This window comes from Anser anser (genome assembly GCF_964211835.1).
Source record: "Anser anser genome assembly, chromosome: 34".
NCBI classification, from domain to species: Eukaryota; Metazoa; Chordata; class Aves; order Anseriformes; family Anatidae; genus Anser; species Anser anser.
The window spans coordinates 628,436-648,026 of record NC_139755.1 but is presented as its reverse complement, the minus strand read 5'-3'; the positions used below and the strand labels follow the sequence as shown (position 1 = coordinate 648,026).

The 19,591-nt window shown below is 57.7% G+C and overlaps 1 protein-coding gene across 1 annotated transcript; it reads right to left on the bottom strand.

Moving 5' to 3' along the window:
• Positions 1 to 779: 779 nt before the first annotated feature.
• SUPT16H (SPT16 homolog, facilitates chromatin remodeling subunit) lies at positions 780 to 19,386 on the bottom strand (the record flags this gene model as incomplete). The annotated part of the gene is given in 30 exon segments (XM_083815040.1): positions 780 to 1,018; positions 1,021 to 1,047; positions 1,149 to 1,226; positions 3,768 to 3,897; positions 4,963 to 5,092; positions 5,186 to 5,355; positions 5,471 to 5,546; positions 5,650 to 5,762; positions 8,638 to 8,763; positions 8,838 to 8,956; positions 9,049 to 9,175; positions 9,274 to 9,409; positions 9,512 to 9,639; positions 11,937 to 12,090; positions 12,168 to 12,283; positions 12,363 to 12,458; positions 13,624 to 13,689; positions 13,824 to 13,855; positions 13,858 to 13,875; positions 13,878 to 13,934; positions 14,023 to 14,096; positions 14,178 to 14,268; positions 14,354 to 14,425; positions 14,428 to 14,525; positions 15,327 to 15,478; positions 15,571 to 15,717; positions 15,804 to 15,956; positions 17,454 to 17,624; positions 17,715 to 17,910; positions 19,382 to 19,386. Coding segments are annotated over 30 exon segments (3,162 nt in total). The 3' UTR covers positions 780 to 914.
• Positions 19,387 to 19,591: the final 205 nt, after the last annotated feature.

Genomic DNA, 19,591 nt, shown 5'->3' with positions numbered 1-19,591 from the left:
CCCAAATGTCCTAAAACAAGCACTTTTCACCCCAAAAAGTTACAAAAAACACCACTTTTCTTTTATTGAACGCGGCGCGTGGAAAAGACCGAGGGCTACCGGCTACGGCCAAAGTCGGGGGGAAGGGGGGGGGCCAAAAAACGTTAAAAAAAATAAATATTTATCCTCCCTGCGGGGCAGGGGGATAAATAGGGCGGAATTTGGGGTTTTGGGGTGGTTTTCTTTTTTTTGGGGTGCCCCCCCCCCTAAAAATTTTGGGGGACCCCCCCCCACTATTGTCCCAGCGCATTTTGGGCCCGTCTCAGGGGCGTTTTAGGGGTTCCCCCTCCCCAAATTCAGAAACTTTGGGGGGGGGGGGGGGACACACGCAAATTTTGGGGTGAATCTGGGGGGTTTTGGGGTCCCCCCCGCCACCTCTATGGCTTTTTGGGGACCCCCACCCCGAAGCTGGGCGGGGGGGGGGCTCGGCCCCCGTTTTGGGGTCGTTAACCCCAATTTCGGGGCTCGCTTTTGGGGCCCGCGGCCGCCATTTTGGGGGGTCCGCGGCCGCCATTTTGAGGCCCCCCGCGCCCCCGTTTTTGGGCTTTCCGAGCCCCAATTTCGAGGTTTTCGAGCCCAAATCTTGGGGATTTGGGGCTTTCGGGGCTCCCAAGCTCGTCCCCTCAAAAAGGGGGTGACCCCCGCACCCCCAAAAAAAAAAAACAACAAAACAAACACAACCCCAACCCCGCTGACGGTTCGGGGTCCCCAACCCCGCGCCAAGCCTTGGTCCGGCCCCCCCCCGCGAGGAAAAAAAACCAAAAAACGCCAAAAACAACCCCCCAAAAAAACCCCAAAACCCAGGAAAACGGGGGCAAAAAAACGAGTCCGTGAAGGATTTCGGGGGGACGGCCCCCCCGGCCCCCCCCCGATCCTTACTTCCTCTTCTTTTTCGGGGGCCCCCCGCTGCGGCCGGGGCTGCGGGCGCTGTGGCGGCCGTGAGCCGGAGCCTTCCTCTTGCGGCTGCGGCCGTGCTCTCCTCCTCCTCGTACTGGCTCTCGCGGTCGGCTTTGGGTTGTTTTTTGGGGGGAAAAAAGGCCGAAAACGGTTAAAGGAGAACCCCCAAAACCGCCAAAAACTGACCCGAAAAAGAGCCTCCGCGGCCTCACCTTTGCGGGCCTCCTCCTCCAGCTCGTCCCAGTCCTTGCCGCTCTCCTCCTCGCTCCCCAGGGACTCCTTGGAGTATTCTGGGGGGGGACAACGGGGGGGTTAGGGGGGGACACCGGGGACGTGGAGGCCGCCTCCTCGGGGACGTGGAGGCCGCCTCCTTGCGGAGGTAGAGGCCACCTCCTTGGGGACATGGAGGTTACTTCTTTGGGGACATGGAGGCCACCTCCTTGAGGATGTAGAGGCCACCTCCATGGGGACGTGGCATCTTGACTCTTGAGGAGGTGGAGGCCAGCTCCATCGGGACGTGGAGGCTACTTCTTTGGGGACCTGGAGGCCACCTCCTTGGGGATGTGGAGGCTACTTCTTTGGGGACCTGGAGGCCACCTCCTTGGGATGTGGAGGCTACTTCTTTGGGGACCTGGAGGCCACCTCCTTGGGGATGTGGAGGCTACTTCTTTGGGGACCTGGAGGCCACCTCCTTGGGGATGTGGAGGCTACTTCTTTGGGGACCTGGAGGCCACCTCCTTGGGGATGTGGAGGCTACTTCTTTGGGGACCTGGAGGCCACCTCCTTGGGGATGTGGAGGCTACTTCTTTGAGGACCTGGAGGCCACCTCCTTGGGGATTTAGAGGCCACCTACTTGGGGACGTGACACCTTGACTTTTGGGGACGTGGAGGGTACTTCTTTGGGGACAAGGAGGCCACCTCCTTGGGGATTTGGAGGCCACCTCCTTGGGGACATGGCGCCTTGACTCTTGAGGACATGGAGGCCACCTCCTTAGGAATGTGGAGGCCACCTCCATGGGGACGTGGAGCCTTGACTCTTGGGGAGGTGGAGGCCACCTCCTTGGGGATTTAGAGGCCACCTCCTTGGGGACGTGACACCTTGACTCTTGGGGACATGGAGGCCACCTCCATGGGGACATGGCATCTTGACTCTTGGGGAGGTGGAGGCCAGCTCCATGGGGACGTGGAGGCTACTTTGGGGATGTGGAGGCCACCTCCTTGGGGACCTGGAGTCTTGACTCTTGAGGACATGGAGGCCACCTCCTCAGGAATGTGGAGGCCACCTCCTTGGGGACGTGGTGTCTTGACTCTTGGGGATGTAGAGGCCACCTCCTTGGGGTCATGGAGGCCACTTCTTTGGGGACGTGGAGGCCGCCTCCTTGGGGATGTAGAGGCCACCTCCTCGGGAGGTGGTGGCTACCTTCTGGGGGACATCTTGTCTCTTGGGGAGATGGAGGCCACTTCTTTGGGGATGTGGAGGCCACCTCCTTAGGGATGTGGAAGCTACTTCTTTGGGCATTTAGAGGCCACCTCCTTGGGAACATGGAAGCCACCTCCTTGGGGACATGGAAGCCACCTCCTTGGGGATTTAGAGGCCACCTACTTGAGGACATGACACCTTGACTTTTGGGGACGTGGAGGCTACTTCTTTGGGGACAAGGAGGCCACCTCCTTGGGGATTTGGAGGCCACCTCCTTGGGGACATTATGTCTTGACTCTTGAGGACATGGAGGCCACCTCCTTAGGAATGTGGAGGCCACCTCCATGGGGACGTGGAGGCCAGCTCCTTGGGGATGTGGCACCTTGTTCCTTGGGAAGATGGAGGCCACCTCCATGGAGATGTGGCACCTTGACTCTTGAGAAGGTGGAGGCCAGCTCCTTGGGGATGTGGAGGCTACTTCTTTGGGGACCTGGAGGCCATCTCCTTGGGGATTTGGAGGCCACCTCCTTGGGGACCTGGAAGCCACCTCCTTGGGGATGTGGAGGCTACCTCTTCAAGGCTTTAGAGGCCACCTCCTTGGGGACGTGGAGGCCACCTCCTTGGGGATTTGGAGGCCACCTCCTCGGGAGGTGGCGGCTACCTCCCTGGGGACATCTTGTCTCTTGGGGAGATGGAGGCTACTTCTTTGGGGACGTGGAGGCCACCTCCTTGGGGATGTGGAGGCCACCTCCTTTGGGGATGTGGAGGCCACCTCCTTTGGGGATGTGGAGGCCACCTCCTTTGGGGATGTGGAGGCCACCTCCTTTGGGGATGTGGAGGCCACCTCCTTTGGGGATGTGGAGGCCACCTCCTTTGGGGATGTGGAGGCCACCTCCTTTGGGGATGTGGAGGCCACCTCCTTGGGGATGTGGAGGCCACCTCCTTGGGGATGTGGAGGCCACCTCCTTGGGGATGTGGAGGCCACCTCCTTGGGGACGTGGCACCTTGATCTTTGGGGCCATGGAGGCCACCTCCCTGGGGATTTAGAGGCCACCTCAACGGGAGGTGGCGGCTACCTTCTGGGGGACATCTTGTCTCTTGGGGAGATGGAGGCCACCTCCTTGGGGACGTGGAGGCTACTTCTCTGGGGATGTGGAGGCCGCCTCCTTGAGGATTTAGAGGCCACCTCCTTGGGGATGTGGAGGCCACCTCCTTTGGGACATGGAGGCCACTTCTTTGGGGACATGGAGGCCACCTCCTTAGGGATTTAGAGGCCACCTCCGATTTAGAGGCCACCTCCTTGGGCATTTAGAGGCCACCTCCTTGAGGATGTGGCACCTTGACTCTTGGGGACGTGGAGGCCACCTCCCCGGGGACGTGGAGGCCCCCTGGGGTCTGGGCGGGCACGTACCGGACTCCTCGGCCTCGGAGGAGTAATCCTCGTCGCTGTCCTCCTCCTCCTCCTCGTAGTCCTCCTCCGAGGGGTTGAAGGTCTCGTCCTCGATCTCCGACTCCGACTCGCCCACCTCCGCGTCGCTGCCCTGCCGGGGGGGGGACACGGCGCGACGTTGGAGGGCAACGAAGGGCCTCAACTGCCCCCGGGAGGTCCGAAACTGCCCCGGGAGGTCCGAAAGTGCCCCCGGGAGGACCTCAACTAGCCCAGGAGGTCCCCAAATTGCCCCCAGGAGCACCTCAACTGCCCCTGGAGGTCCAAAACTGCCACCAGGAGGACCTCAGCTGCTCCCAGGAGGACCTCAACTAGCCCTGGAGGTCCAAAACTGTCCCCAGGAGGACGTCAACTGCCCCCAGGAGGTCCCCAAATTGCCCCTAGGAGGACCTCAACTAACCCTGGAGGTCCAAAACTGCCCCCGGGAGGACCTCCACTAACCCTGGAGGTCCCCAAATTGCCCCCAGGAGGACCTCAACTGCCCCTAGAGGTCCAAAACTGCCCCTAGGAGAACCTCAACTACCCCTGGAGGTCCAAAACTACCCCGAGGAGGACCTCAGCTGCTCCCAGGAGGACCAAAACTGCCCCCCTGGAGGTCCTCAACTAACCCGGGAGGACCTCAACTGCCCCCAGGAGGACCAAAACTACCTCTGGAGGTCCAACACTGCCCCCAGGAGGACCTCAACTGCCCCCAGGAGGTCCCCAAATTGCCCCCAGGAGGACCTCAACTAACCCGGGAGGACCTCAACTAACCCGGGAGGTCCAAAACTACCCCCAGGAAGACCTCAGCTGCTCCCAGGAGGACCTCAACTGCCCCTGGTAGTCCAAAACTGCCCCCAGGAGGACCTCAACTGCCCTTGGAGGACCAAAACTAACCCTGGAGGTCCAAAACTGCCCCCAGGAGGTCCTCAACTAACGCTGGAGGTCCAAAACTGCCACCAGGAGGTCCAAAACTGCTCCGGGAGGACCTCAACTGCCCCAGGAGGACCTCAACTAACTCTGGAGATCCAAAACTGCCCCCGGGAGGACCTCAACTGCCCCTGGAGGTCCAAAACTGCCCCCAGGAGGACCTCAACTAAGCCTAGAGGACCTCAACTGCCCCCAGGAAGTCCAAAACTGCCCCCAGGAGGTCCCCAAGTTGCCCCGGGGAGGTCCTCACCTCGCCTTCGGGCTCCAAGAAGGACCACCCGCCCTGCTCGAAGAAGCCCTCGGGGTCGTCCACGATGGTCTTCATGATCTTGGTCCAGTTGAGCGACTGGACGCCCTCGGTGTACTTGAGGTCGCAGGAGCTGGGCGAGGAAGGGAGGAGGGTGAGGAGGAAGAGGAGGCTGGAGGAGGCGGCGGGGCCTCGGGGTGGGGTGGGGTGGGGGGAGGACACTGACTTGAGCCACTCCTTGATGGGGTCGAGGGAGGCGACGGGGATGGCGTTGATCATGGTGACCTTCTTGCTGTAGTCCTTGTAGACGATGACCATGTCGAAGTTCTTGAGGTGGAACTGCACCCGCTCGAAGTGGATCAGCTCCACCTCGTCCAGGGTCACCACGAAGGGAGGCTGGGGAGGAGGAGGAGGAGGAGGAGGAGGAGGCAACCGTCAAGCGGGAGGTCCCGCCGGCCTCCGAACCCCCTTCGTTTCGGCCCCCCCCAAAAAAAAAAGCGAAGGCCCTCACCCATTCCGTGCAGTTCACCAAGGCGCTGCTGGTGGGTTGGAGGAGGCAGGTGCTGCGGTACGGGGCGCCGTTGAACCTGGAGGAGACGCGCGGTGGGCTCGGGGGGCTCCAAAGGTGGGGTTTTTTTGGGGGAAAAAAGAGGTATTTTGGGGTCTCCTCGCCCCGGAGGCCCCACTCACCCCAGCTCCCGGAAGGGCACCTCGAACTCCAGCTCCTCCTTGGTGAGGGCCTCCACCTTCTCGATGAAGTTCTTGAAGGCCGTCTTCAGCTTGTGGCGCATCTCCCGCTCCATCTGGGGGGGGACCTGGGGGGTCAGCGGCCCCAAAACCACCCCCAGAACCCCCAAAACCACCCCCAGAACCCCCAAAAGCACCCCAAGATCGCCCCGAAACACCCCAAGGACCTCCAAACCCACCCCAATGGTCAAAAACATCTCCAGAATCCTAAAAACCTCCCCAAGAACTCCCCAAAACCACCCCGAGGACCCCCAAAACCACCCCAATGGTCAAAAACATCTCCAGAATCCTAAAAAATCTCCCCAAAAACTCTCCAAAACCACCCCAAGGACCCCAAAAACCTCCCCGAGGACCCCCAAAAACCTCCCCGAGGACCCCCAAAAACATCTCCTGAATCCTAAAAACCTCCCCGAGGACCCCCAAAACCTCCCCGAGGACCCCCAAAACCATCTCCTGAATCCTAAAAACCTCCCCAAGAACTCCCCAAAGCACCCCAAGGACCCTCAAAACCACCCCAAGGACCTCCAAAACCGCCCCCAAGGACCCCCAAAACCACCCCAATGGTGAAAAGCATCTCCAGAATCCTAAAAACCTCCCCAAGAACTCCCCCAAGCACCCTAAAAAAACAAAAGACCCCCCCCCCCAAAGGCAAAAAACCACCCGAAGAACCCAAAAGACAGCCCGAGAACCTCCCAGACCGCTCCAAGAACCTCTAAGACCCCAAAAGACTCTTCCGGAACCCAAAAGACACTCCCAGAACCTCCAAGACCACCCCCAGAACAGAAAAGACTCTTCTAGAACCCAAAACACACCCCCCAGAACCCTCAAAACCACCCCAAGAACCCAAAACACCACCCTAAAACTGAAAACACCTCCCCAGGAACCCAAAAGACCACCCAAGACCCCAGAAGACCACCCTGAGAACCCAAAACACCACTCAAGAACCCTCAAGACCACCTCAAGAACCCAAAGCACCATCCAAGACCCCAAAAGACTCTTCCAGAACCCTCGAAACCACACCAAGAACCTCCAAAACAACGTTGAGAACCCAAAAAACCTGAGAACGCCCAAAAGCGCCCCGAGAACCCAAAAGACCACCCCAGGAACCCAAAAGACCTCAAGAACCTCTAAAACCACCCCAAGAACCCAAAATACCACCTGGACAACACAAAACACCACCAGATAATGCTCAAAACCACCCCGAGAACCCAAGATACCACCCCAAGAAACCAAAAGACTCTTCCAGAACCCAAAACACCTCCCGGAGAACCTCCAAGACCACCCCAAGACCCCAAAACACCACTGAAGAACCCAAAACACCACCCAAGAACCCTCAATACCACCCCGAGACCCCAAAACACCTCCCGGAGAACCTCAAAAACCACCCCAAGACCCCAAAACACCACTGAAGAACACAAAACCACCCCGAGAACCCAAAATACCACCCCAAGAAACCAAAAGACTCTTCCAGAACCCTCAAAACTACCCCGAGAACCCCCAAAACCACCCTGAGACCCCAAAATACCTCCGGGAGGACCTCCAAGACCACCCCAAGACCCCAAAACACCACTCAAGGACCCTCAAAACCACCCCGAGACCCCAAAACACCACCCAAGAACCCTCTAAACCACCCCGAGACCCCAAAACACCACCCAGGGAACCTCCAAGACCACCCCAAGACCCCAAAACACCTCCTGGAGAACCTCCAAGACCACCCCAAGACCCCAAAACACCACTGAAGAACTCAAAACACCACCCAAGAACCCTTAAAACCACCCCAAGAACCCAAAACACCTCCTGGAGAACCTTGAAAACCACCCCGAGACCCCAAGACACCACCCAAGAACCCTCTAAACCACCCCGAGACCCCAAAACACCTCCTGGAGAACCTCCAAGACCACCCCGAGACCCCAAAACACCACCCAAGAACCCTCAAAACCACCCCGAGACCCCAAAACACCTCCCGGAGAACCTCCAAGACCTCCCCGAGACCCCAAAACACCACCGAAGAACCCAAAAGACCACCCCGAGACCCCAAAACACCACCCAAGAACCCTCAAAACCACCCCGAGACCCCAAAACACCTCCCGGAGAACCTCGAAAACCACCCTGAGACCCCAAGACACCTCCCAGAGAACCTCCAAGACCACCCCAAGGTCCCAAAACACCACTGAAGAACCCAAAACCTCCCCAAGAAACCAAAAGACTCGTCCAGAACCCAAAACACCTGCCAGGAACCCTCTAAACCACCCCGAGACCCCAAAACACCTCCCGGAGAACCTCAAAAACCACCCCAAGACCCCAAAACACCACTGAAGAACCCAAAACACCACCCAAGAAACCTTAAAAACACCTCAAAAACCCAAAACGCCCCCCGGAGATCCTCAAAAACCACCCCGAGACCCCAAAACACCTTCCGGAGAGCCTCCAAGACCACCCCGAGACCCCAAAACACCACCCAAGAACCCAAAAGACCACCTCGAGACCCCAAAACACCACCCAAGAACCCTTAAACCCACCCCGAGAACCCAAAACACCACCCAAGAACCCAAAACACCACCCAAGAACCCTCAAAACCACCCCGAGACCCCAAAACACCTCCTGGAGAACCTCCAAGACCACCCCAAGACCCCAAAACACCACCCAAGAACCCTCAAAACCACCCCGAGACCCCAAAACACCTCCTGGAGAACCTCCAAGACCACCCCGAGACCCCAAAACACCACCCAAGAACCCTCAAAACCACCCCGAGACCCCAAACCACCACTGAAGAACCCAAAACCACCCCAAGAAACCAAAACACTCTTCCAGAACCCTGAAAACTACCCCGAGAACCCCTCAAAACCACCCCGAGACCCCAAAACACGTCCCGGAGAACCTCCAAGACCACCCCGAGACCCCAAAATACCACCCAAGAACCCAAAAGCCCACCTGCTCGGCGTAGAGGTCATCTCGGTCGTGCATGTGCTGGTGCTTGCCCAGGTCGGTGGTGATCTCGCCCACCTCCGTGTAGAACTGGACGTCCGTGTGGCGCTTCTTCCCGAACATGATGGCGTTCTGCGACCCCAAAAATCACAAATTTTAGTGTTTTTCCCCAAAAAAGGACCCCGGGAGCCCCGACGGTGGAGGACCTTGAGGTGGAAGTGGAGCACGATGATCATCTCGCCGTCGCAGGGCTGGAAGACGGCGTGCTTGATGTTGTTGTAGAGGATGTCCACCTTGTCGCCGCGCACCGAGGTGAAGCGGAACCCTGCGGGGACAACCGAGGCGGCCTCCATCATCATCGTCATCACCGCCACCTTCATCTCCACCACCTCCTCCACCATCTCCACCACCAGGTACCGTTGACGTGGGCCTCCAGCGAGCCCTGCATCCTCTTCTGCGCGATGTTGGGCCGGATGTAGAGGTCCTTCAGCTTGGGGTTGCTCCGGTTGAGGTTGATGACCAACGAGTCCTGCTTCACTATCCCCTGGAGAAGACCGCGACGGGTGCCACCAGCCCCCTAGGCGACACCCGCGGGGACCTCCGCCCGCCGGGGCCTTCCCCCCCCCCCCTTTTTTCGGTCACCTCCTTCTCCTTCTCCTCGGCCTCCCGCGTCTTGTAGCGCTTCTGGACCTCCTTGATGATGCGGAAGGCGTTCTGCAGGTTGAGCGCCGGCACCGTCTGCTCGCCCGGCGTCTTCATGTTGGACGCCCGGTAGGTTCTGCCAGGAGGTGGACAACCGCGGGGTCACCCCCCCCAAAAACGTCCCCGGGGTGTCCCCAGGGTGTCCCCGAGGTGTCCACCACCCCACCCCGTCCCTCACATCTCCTTGACGAAGGTGGCCTCGGGGTTGGGGAAGATGTTGCCTTCGTTGCGCCCCAAGGCGCTGCCGGGGCAGTAGAAGTTGATGCGGAGGTAGGTGTAGTCTCCTTCCACCGACATGCTGATGTTCTGCGCCAAAAACGGACGGTTTGAACCCAAAAAAGGAGGAGGAGGAGGGAGTTTCAGCGCTTTACGTCCCCCCCGAGCCGCCAAACGGCGCCTCGCGGCGTCGAATCCGCCCGATTTCACCCCAAAAAGACCGACGTTGAGGTTCTCCGACCCCAAAACCCAACGTTGAGGTTCTCCAACCCCGAAAGCCGATGCTGAGGTTCTTCACCCCAAAAGCCAACGTTGAAGTTCTGCAACCCCAAAACCCAACGTTGAGGTTCTGCAACCCCAAAACCCAACGTTGAGGTTCTGCAACCCCAAAACTCAACATTTTTCCACCTCAAAACTCAACGTTTTCCACCCCAAAACCCAACGTTGAGGTTCTCCAACCCCAAAACCCGATGTTGAGGTTCTTCACCCCAAAACCCAACGTTGAAGTTCTCCAACCCCAAAACCCAACGTTGAGGTTCTCCAACCCCAAAACCCAACGTTGAGGTTCTCCAACCCCAAAACCCAACGTTGAGGTTCTCCAACCCCAAAACCCAACGTTGAGGTTCTCCAACCCCAAAACCCAACGTTGAGGTTCTCCAACCCCAAAACCCAACGTTGAGGTTCTCCAACCCCAAAACCCAACATTTTTCCACCTCAAAACTCAAGGTTTTCCACCCCAAAACCCAACGTCGAGGTTCTTCACCCCAAAAGTCAAGGTTTTCCACCCCAAAACCCAACGTTGAGGTTCTCCAACCCCAAAACCCTACATTTTTCCACCCCGAAACCCAACGTCGAGGTTCTTCACCCCAAAACCCAACATTGAGGTTCTCCAACCCCAAAAGCCAACGTTTCTCCACCCCGAAACCCAATGTTGAGGCTCTTCACCCCAAAACCCAACATTTTTCCACCTCAAAACTCAACTTTTTCCACCTCAAAACCCAACGTTGAGGTTCTCCAACCCTAAAACCCGATGTTGAGGTTCTTCACCCCAAAACCCAACGTTGAGGTTCTCCAACCCCAAAACCCGATGTTGAGGTTCTTCACCCCAAAACTCAACATTGAGGTTCTCCAACCCCAAAACTCAACGTTTTCCACCCCAAAACCCGATGTTGAGGTTCTCCAACCCTAAAATTCAACATTTCTCCACCTCAAAACCCAACGTTGAGGTTCTTCACCCCAAAACCCAACGTTGAGGTTCTTCATCCCCAAAACTCAACGTTTTCCACCCCAAAGCCCAACGTTGAGGTTCTCCAACCCCAAAACTCAACGTTTCTCCACCTCAAAACTCAACGTTTTCCACCCCAAAACCCAATGTTGAGGTTCTCCAACCCCAAAACCCAATGTTTCTCCACCCCACAACCCAAAGTTGAGGTTCTTCACCCCAAAACTCAACATTGAGGTTCTCCAACCCCAAAACTCAACGTTTCTCCACCCCAAAACCCAATGTTGAGGTTCTCCAACCCCAAAACCCAATGTTTCTCCACCCCACAACCCAAAGTTGAGGTTCTTCACCCCAAAACCCAACGATGAGGTTCTCCAACCCCAAAACTCAACATTGAGGTTCTCCAACCCCAAAACTCAACGTTTCTCCACCTCAAAACTCAACGTTTTCCACCCCAAAACCCAATGTTGAGGTTCTCCAACCCCAAAACCCAATGTTTCTCCACCCCACAACCCAAAGTTGAGGTTCTTCACCCCAAAACTCAACATTGAGGTTCTCCAACCCCAAAACTCAACGTTTCTCCACCCCAAAACCCAATGTTGAGGTTCTCCAACCCCAAAACCCAATGTTTCTCCACCCCACAACCCAAAGTTGAGGTTCTTCACCCCAAAACCCAACGATGAGGTTCTCCAACCCCAAAACTCAACATTGAGGTTCTCCAACCCCAAAACTCAACATTTTTCCACCTCAAAACCCAACGTTCAGGTTCTCCAATCCCAAAACCCAACACTTCTGCACTCCACAACCCAACATGGAGGTTCTTCACCCCAAAACCCAACATTTCTCCTCACCACAACCCAACATTGATGTTCTTCAGCCCAAAACCCATCGTTGAGGTTCTCCAACCCCAAAACTCACCATTTCTCCACCCCAAAGCCCAACATTGGGGTTCTCCACCCCAAAAACCCTACGTTGAGGTTCTCCAACCCCGAAACCCAACGTTTCTCCACCCCAAAACCCAACCTTGAGGTTCTCCAAGGCTGGACGAACCTTTGGCCACCTCAGAGAACTTGGAGCACCCCGAGGTATCCCCAAGCCCCCCCAGAACGTCCCCAAACCCCCCAAAATGTCCCCAAACCCCCCAAAACGTCCCCAAAGCCCTCACCTTGATGGTGGCGATGTGGAAGGGGGTGGCGATGCCGAAAACGGGCATGATGACGGTCTCGTACTTCTTGTCGATATAGATCTTCATCTCGCGGATGTGGGGCTCCTTGGGCATCAGCGCCGGGTTCTTGTAGGAGATGTTGGACTTCCGGGCTCTGAAGGAGGGGAAAACGGGTCAAAAAGGGGCCGTTTTGGGGAAAAAAAACAGGGAAATCGGGAAAGCGAGGCTCACTTTTGGATCTGCTGCTCGCCCTTCTGCTCGGTCAGGCGGCGGCGGGCTTCTTCGTTGAGTTGGGTGGCCAGCTCCTTCTGGTGGGCCCGGCGCTTCTCCTCCGCCGTCAGCTCGTTCTGGAGGACACCGGGAAGGGCGTGGCAGACCCGATTTCCCCCTTTTTTACCCCAAAAAACCCCAGCCCCCAAGCCTTACCCGCGTCCGCTCCGTCAGCAGCGCCGCCCGGGAGCTGCGGCCCAAGAGGTCTTCGGCTTCATCCTTCTCCTCTTCCTCCTCCTCCTCATCCTCGTTCTGGGGGGAAAGAGGGCGTTTTCACGCCAAATTGGCAAAAAATGCCGGTTCTGCCCAAATGGCGTCAGAAAAACGCTGGTTTTGCCCAAACCCCGTCAAAAAACGTCGATTTTTCCCAAATCGCGTCAGGAAAACGTCAATTTTGCCCAAATCAAGCGCGAAACAAGTCAATTTTTCCCAAATCACGTCAAGAAAACATCAATTTTGCCCAAATCAAGTGTGAAAAAAGTCAATTTTGCCCAAATCACGTCAGGAAAAAGTCAATTTTGCCCAAATCGAGCGCGAAAAAAGTCAATTTTGCCCAAATCACGTCACAAAACCATCAATTTTGCCTAAACCCCAACAGAAAAGAGCCAGTTTTGCCCAAATCGCATGAGAAAAAAGTCAATTTTGCCCAAATCCTATCAGAAAAAGTCAATTTTGCCCAAATCCTATCAGAAAAATGCCAATTTGCCCGAATTGTGTCAGGAAAAAAATCAATTTTGCCCAAATCGCATCAGGAAAACCTCAATTTTGCCCAAATCACATCAGGAAAGAGCCAATTTTGCCCAAATCACGTCAGGAAAAAGTCAGTTTTGCCCAAATCACGTCAGGAAAATGCCAATTTGCCCAAACCGTGTCAGAAAACAGCCAATTTTACCCAAATTACGTCAAGAAAAAGTCAATTTTGCCCAAATCGTGTCAGGAAAACACCAGTTTCACCCAAACCATGTTGAAAGAAAGTCAATTTGGCCCCAACCGCGTCAGAAAAAAGCCAATTTTGCCCAATTCCTATCAGAAAAAAAGTCAATTTTACCCAAATCACATCAGGGGAATGTCCGTTTTGCCCAAACCATGACAGAAAAAAGCCAATTTTGCCCAAACCACGACAGAAAAAAGCCAATTTTGCCCAAACCACGTCAAAAAAAATGTGAATTTTGCCCAAACCACGTCAAAAAAGAGCCAATTTTGCCCAAACCACATCAAAAAAGAGCCAATTTTGCCCAAACCACATCAAAAAAGAGCCAATTTTGCCCAAACCACGTCAGAAAAAATGTGAATTTTGCCCAAACCACGTCAAAAAAGAGCCAATTTTGGCCAAACCACGTCAGAAAACCATGAATTTTGACCAAATTAGGAGGAAAAAAAAGAGTTTTTGCCCCCCAAAACATCCTCCGGGCGTCACCTTGAGGAAGATCCCGACGTTCTTGACCTTCTTCTTGACGGCGGTGAGGATGATGGCGGGGCCGTCCTGCGAGGAGGAAGAGGAGGAGAAGGAGGAGAAGAAGAAGAAGAAGAAGAAGAAGAAGAAGAAGAAGAAGAGCGTGGGGTCGCGGCCGGGTGGCGGCCCCTCGGGGTGGGGCTCGACGCCACCGGCGTCCCCACCTCGTCCACCAGCACGGTGTCGCCGATGAACATGCGTAGGTGCGCTCCTCCGCTTCTTGCCCTCCTTGTTGGGCAGGTCCGAGAAGCCCACGGTGATGCTGAAGACCATGCCTGGAGAAGGAGGCGGCGGGGACGTTGGGGGGACACCGCGGGGACCCCCCCGAAAAAGGGGGGACGTCGCCGTGGAAGTGCTCCTCACCCTTCTTGAGGCGCTGCTGGTTCTTGCTGTTGATGACGAGCGAGCCTTCCCGGAACTCGATCCCCATGGCGAAGCTGGAGACCACCAGAAGGTCCTCAAGACCTCCCCAAAATGTCCCCAAAACGTCCCCGAGGTGCCCCTCCCCCCCTTCTCACCCCAAGTTCTTGGTGATCTTGCTCAGCAGCTCCGGCTTCTGCTTCTTTACCACCTCCATCACCGCCCCGTAGACGTCGCAGAGCCGCGCCCCTGCCGAGGAGAAGGAGGGCGCTGAGGACCTCCCGGCGGCCCCGAGGCGTCCCCCCCCACCCCACCCCACCCCCGAGGTCCCCACCGTGCCGCATCTCCTTCAGCATCTCCTCCTGCAGCTGCAGGAGGAAGGCGTAGTGGTCCTGCATCTCCTGCGGGGGTCCACCATCAGCGTGCGCACCAGGTTGGAGCAGTAGGACTTGTAGCGGATGCCCATGGCGCAGGTGATGGCCCCGAAGTGCATGTGGTTCTTGTCACTGGGGGGGGGACAGCGGGGGGACAATGACGCCCTCCCCGACCCCAAACCCCCTTGAGATTCTCCAAAACCCTCCCTGAGGTCTTCACGGTGGAACGCGAAGCCCGGCGGCAAAGCCCCCTTAGATGCCACCACCATGGAATCCCAACGGCGAAGCCCCCTTAGATGCCACCACGATGGAACCCCAACAGCGAAGCCCCCTTAGATGCCACCACCATGGAACCCCAACGGCGAAGCCCCCTTAGATGCCACCACCATGGAACCCCAACGGCGAAGCCCCCTTAGATGCCACCATGATGGAACCCCAATGGCAAAGCCCCCTTAGATGCCACCATGATGGAACCCCAACGGCAAAGCCCCCTTAGATGCCACCACCATGGAACCCCAACACCGAAGCCCCCTTAGATGCCACCACGATGGAACCCCAACACCGAAGCCCCCTCAGATGCCACCACGATGGAACCCCAACACCGAAGCCCGCTCAGATGCCACCACGATGGAACCCCAACGCCGAAGCCCCCTTAGATGCCACCATGATGGAACCCTTGCACCGAAGCCCCCTTAGATGCCCTGGCGAAGCCCCCTTAGATGCCACCATGATGGAACCCTTGCACCTAAGCCCCCTCAGATGCCACCACGCCGCAACCCTTGCACTGAAGCCCCCCCCAGATGCCACCATGATGGAACCCTTGCACCAAAGCCCCCCCAGATGCCACCAGCCTCGGGACGGGGACGGTTTTGGGGCCCAATCTCGGGGAGAAGAAGTTTTTTTGGGGGGGGACGACTTTTGGGGCCGGCCCACCTGACCACGCTGAACTTGAGGTTGTAGTTGCCGCCGCTCTGGATGATGGGGGGGTAGCACATCTCCACGGTGGACGGGTCGGCCCCCGCCAGGTACTTCTTCTCCTCGATGGCCTTCTCCACCGACTCGGCCAGCTTGCTGTGCCGCACCTTCTGCGGGGAGGGACGCGGCGGCGGCGGTGGCCTCGTGTCCCCTCGCCGCCGCCCCACCCCCACCCCCCGCGTGTCCCCCCCCCCCCCCAAACCTCGTCGGCGTCCACGATCTCCATCACCCGCTCCTTGAAGAACTTGGAGAAGACCTCGGAGGTGATGGCGGCCGCCTTGCGCATCAGCTGCAGCTCGCCGTCCTCCTTGGCCGCCATGGTGTAGGCCACCACGGCGCTGATGTCCACCTGGGGTGGAGGGGGACATCGGGGTGACGACGAGCCCCTCCCCCCCCGGGGGGGCCACGCGGGGGTGGGGAGAAACCTTCTCGAACCTTCTCGAAGCCCTCCTTGCCCAGGCAGTCGTTCCAGCTCCTCATGAAGTCGCCGGGGAACTTGTCCTTGCTGAAGACCCCGATGCGCTTGCCGCCCTTGCTGGCCTTCAGGGCCTCCACCATCTTCTCGAAGTTGGCCTTATTGCTCTCGTTCTGGGCCGAAAACGAAGAGAAACGGTTAAAAGCGCCAGAAGCTGCCCTCCCGTCCCCCGGCGTCCACCGCCGGGCATCACCTCGAGGTGGTGGGACCCCAAAACCACGTCCCCACCTAGACGCTGGAGGACGCGGCGTCTCCGTCAGGGTGGTGGGACCCCAAAAGCACGTCCCCACCTCAACCTTGGTCATCCCAACGCCCATTTCTACTCCCCAAAACCCCGAAACCACGTCCCCACCTCAAAATTGGGGTCCCAATGCCCGTTTCTACCCCCCAAGACCCCAAAACCACGTCCCCACCTCAACCTTGGTCATCCCAACGCCCATTTCTACTCCCCAAAACCCCAAAACCGCGTCCCCACCTCAAAATTGGGGTCCCAACGCCCGTTTCCACCCCCCAAGACCCCAAAACCACGTCCCCACCTCAACCTTGGCCATCCCAACGCCCATTTCTACCCCCACGACCCCAAAACCACGTCCCCACCTCAACCTTGGTCATCCCAACGCCCGTTTCTACCCCCCCGAGACCCCAAAACCACATCCCCACCTCAACTCTGGCCATCCCAACGTCCATTTCCACCCGCCGAGACCCCAAAACCACGTCCCCACCTCAACCTTGGCCATCCCAACGCCCATTTCCATCCCCCAAGACCCCAAAACCACGTCCCCACCTCACCTTGGCCATCCCAACGCCCATTTCCACCCCCCAAGACCCCAAAACCACGTCCCCACCTCAACCTTGGGCCATCCCAACGCCCATTTCTACCCCCACGACCCCAAAACCACGTCCCCACCTCAACCTTGGTCATCCCAACGCCCGTTTCTACCCCCCCGAGACCCCAAAACCACATCCCCACCTCAACTCTGGCCATCCCAACGTCCATTTCCACCCGCCGAGACCCCAAAACCACGTCCCCACCTCAACCTTGGCCATCCCAACGCCCATTTCCATCCCCCAAGACCCCAAAACCACGTCCCCACCTCAACCTTGGCCATCCCAACGCCCATTTCCACCCCCCAAGACCCCAAAACCACGTCCCCACCTCAACCTTGGCCATCCCAACACCAATTTCCACCCCCAAGACCCCAAAACCACGTCCCCACCTCAACCTTGGCCATCCCAACGCCCATTTCCATCCCCCAAGACCCCAAAACCACGTCCCCACCTCAACCTTGGCCATCCCAACGCCCATTTCCACCCCCCAAGACCCCAAAACCACGTCCCCACCTCAACCTTGGCCATCCCAACACCAATTTCCACCCCCAAGACCCCAAAACCACGTCCCCACCTCAACCTTGGCCATCCCAACGCCCATTTCCATCCCCCAAGACCCCAAAACCACGTCCCCACCTCAACATCTCGCCTCCCAACGCCCATTTCTACCCCCCGAGACCCCAAAACCACGTCCCCACCTCAACACCCCGCCTCCCGCCGCCCACCTCTTCCCCCCCAGACCCCCAAAACCCCACAACCCCGCCCCCGCTCGCCCCCCTCACCTTCTCCCGCACCAGCAGGGTGATGGCGGGGACCCCGTTGGCGTTGTCCCCCCCCTTGCCGGTGGCCACCTGCTTGAGGAACTCCACCTTCTTCTTGCTGGCCATGAAGAGGATCTTGTCCTCGCAGAAGGCCATGATGGTGTCGGTCAGCTCGTACCCAAAAAGCCAGGTCTGGGGGGGGCGTTTTAGGGTTTTTTGGGGGGTTCCGAGACCCCAAAAAAGGTCGAAGTGACCCCAAAAAGGGTCCCCGGGGGGGCTCACCTGGAGGGCGGTGGACTTGGCGTAGACGATCTCCTCGTCCACCCCCACCGACACCACGATGGCGTCGACGGCCCCGAACTCCTCCTCGCCTTTCTGGGGGGGGAGGGGGGGGGGGAAGGGGGAGAGATTTGGGGGCGGGGACCCCCTCCGTGGGTGCCCCGAAATCCTACAGACCCCCCCGGAGGACCCCAAAATCCTACAGAGCCCAAAAGTCCCCTCACAAGACCTCCAGACCCGCCAAAATCCCCCCAAAACGTCTCTGAGCCCCCCAAAACCCCCAATAAAACCCCGAATCGCCCCCAAACCTCCCAAAAGACCACCCCAAAAACCCCAATAAACCCCAAATCCCCCTCAAGCCCCCCAAAACCCCCCCAAATCCCCCAATAAAGCCCCTGAGCCCCCTAAAGCCCCCAAAATCTCCCTAAATCCCCCAATAAACTTTCAGGGACCCCCCAAGCCCCCTGCAAAAGCCCCAAATCCCTCCCAAAATCCTACAAAGACCCCTCCAAACCCCAAATAAACCCCCAAATCCCCCCACAACCCCCGCAAATCCCCCAATAACATCTTTAAGCCCCCCCCCGAAACCCCAAATAAAGCCCCAAATCCACCCCAAATCCCCAATAAAGCCTCTGGAGCCCTCCAAACCCCCCTCAAATCTCTCTAATCCCCCCCAAATCCCCAATAAAACCCCAAATACCCCCTAAATCCCCCCCAAATCCCCAAATAACCCCTTAAAGCCCCCCCAAATCCCAAATAAATCCCCAATCCCCCCCCATAACCCTCCCAAATTCCGCAATAACGCCTCTGAGCCCCCCGAAACCCCAAATAAAACCCCAAATCCACCCCAAATCCCCCTGTAAAGCCCCCGAGCCTCCCCTAAACTCCTCAAAGGCCACCCCAAACCCCAAATAAAGCCCCAAATCCACCCCAAATCCCCCAATAAAGCCTCTGAGCCTGCCCTAAGCCCCCTCAAATCCTTCTAAGCCCCCCTAAACACCAAATAAAGCCCCAAATCCCCCCCATAGCCCCCCGAAATCCCCAATAAAACCCTAAATCCCCCCCCAAATACCCCAATAAAGCTCCTGAGCACCCCATAAACCCCTCAAAGCCCACCCCAAACCCGAAATAAAGCCCCCAAATCCCCTGTAAATCCCCCCCAACCCCTCATAACGCCTCAAAGACCCCGCAAAATCCCCAATAAATCCCCAAATCTCCCCCACAACCCCCCCAAATCCGTCAATAACGCCTCTAAGCCCCCCCAAATCCCAAATAAAGCCCCAATTCTCCCCTAAATCCCCCCCAAACCCCTCATAATCCCTCAAAACCCCCCCCAAATCCCCAATAAAACCCCCAAATCCCCCCAATAACGCCTCTAAAACCCCCGTAACCCCACAAAGACACCCCCAAATCCCCAATAAGTCCCCAAATCCCCCCCAAACCCTCCAATAAAGGCCCTGAGCCCCCCTTAAACCCCAAATAAAGCCCCAAATCCCCCCCATAACCCCCGCAAATCCCTCAGTAACGCCTCTACGGCCCCCCAAACCCCCAATAAAGCCCCAAATCCCCCTCAAATCCCCCCTAAACCCTCGTAATTCCCCCCAAATCCCCCCCAACCCCTCATAACCCCCCAACTTCCCCCCAAAGCCCCAAATAAAGCCCCAAGGCACCCCATAACCCCCCTAAATCCCCAGCAAAGCCCCAAACTCCCCTCGTAACCCCCCCAAATCCCCCAATAACCCCCCAGATCCCCCCCCAACCCCAAACAAAACCCCAAATCCCCCTAAACTCCCCCAACGCCCCCCAAATCCCCCAATAACCCCTCTAAGCCCCCTCCCCAAAGCCCCGAACCCCCCCCACCCCCCACAGAACCTTCCAGA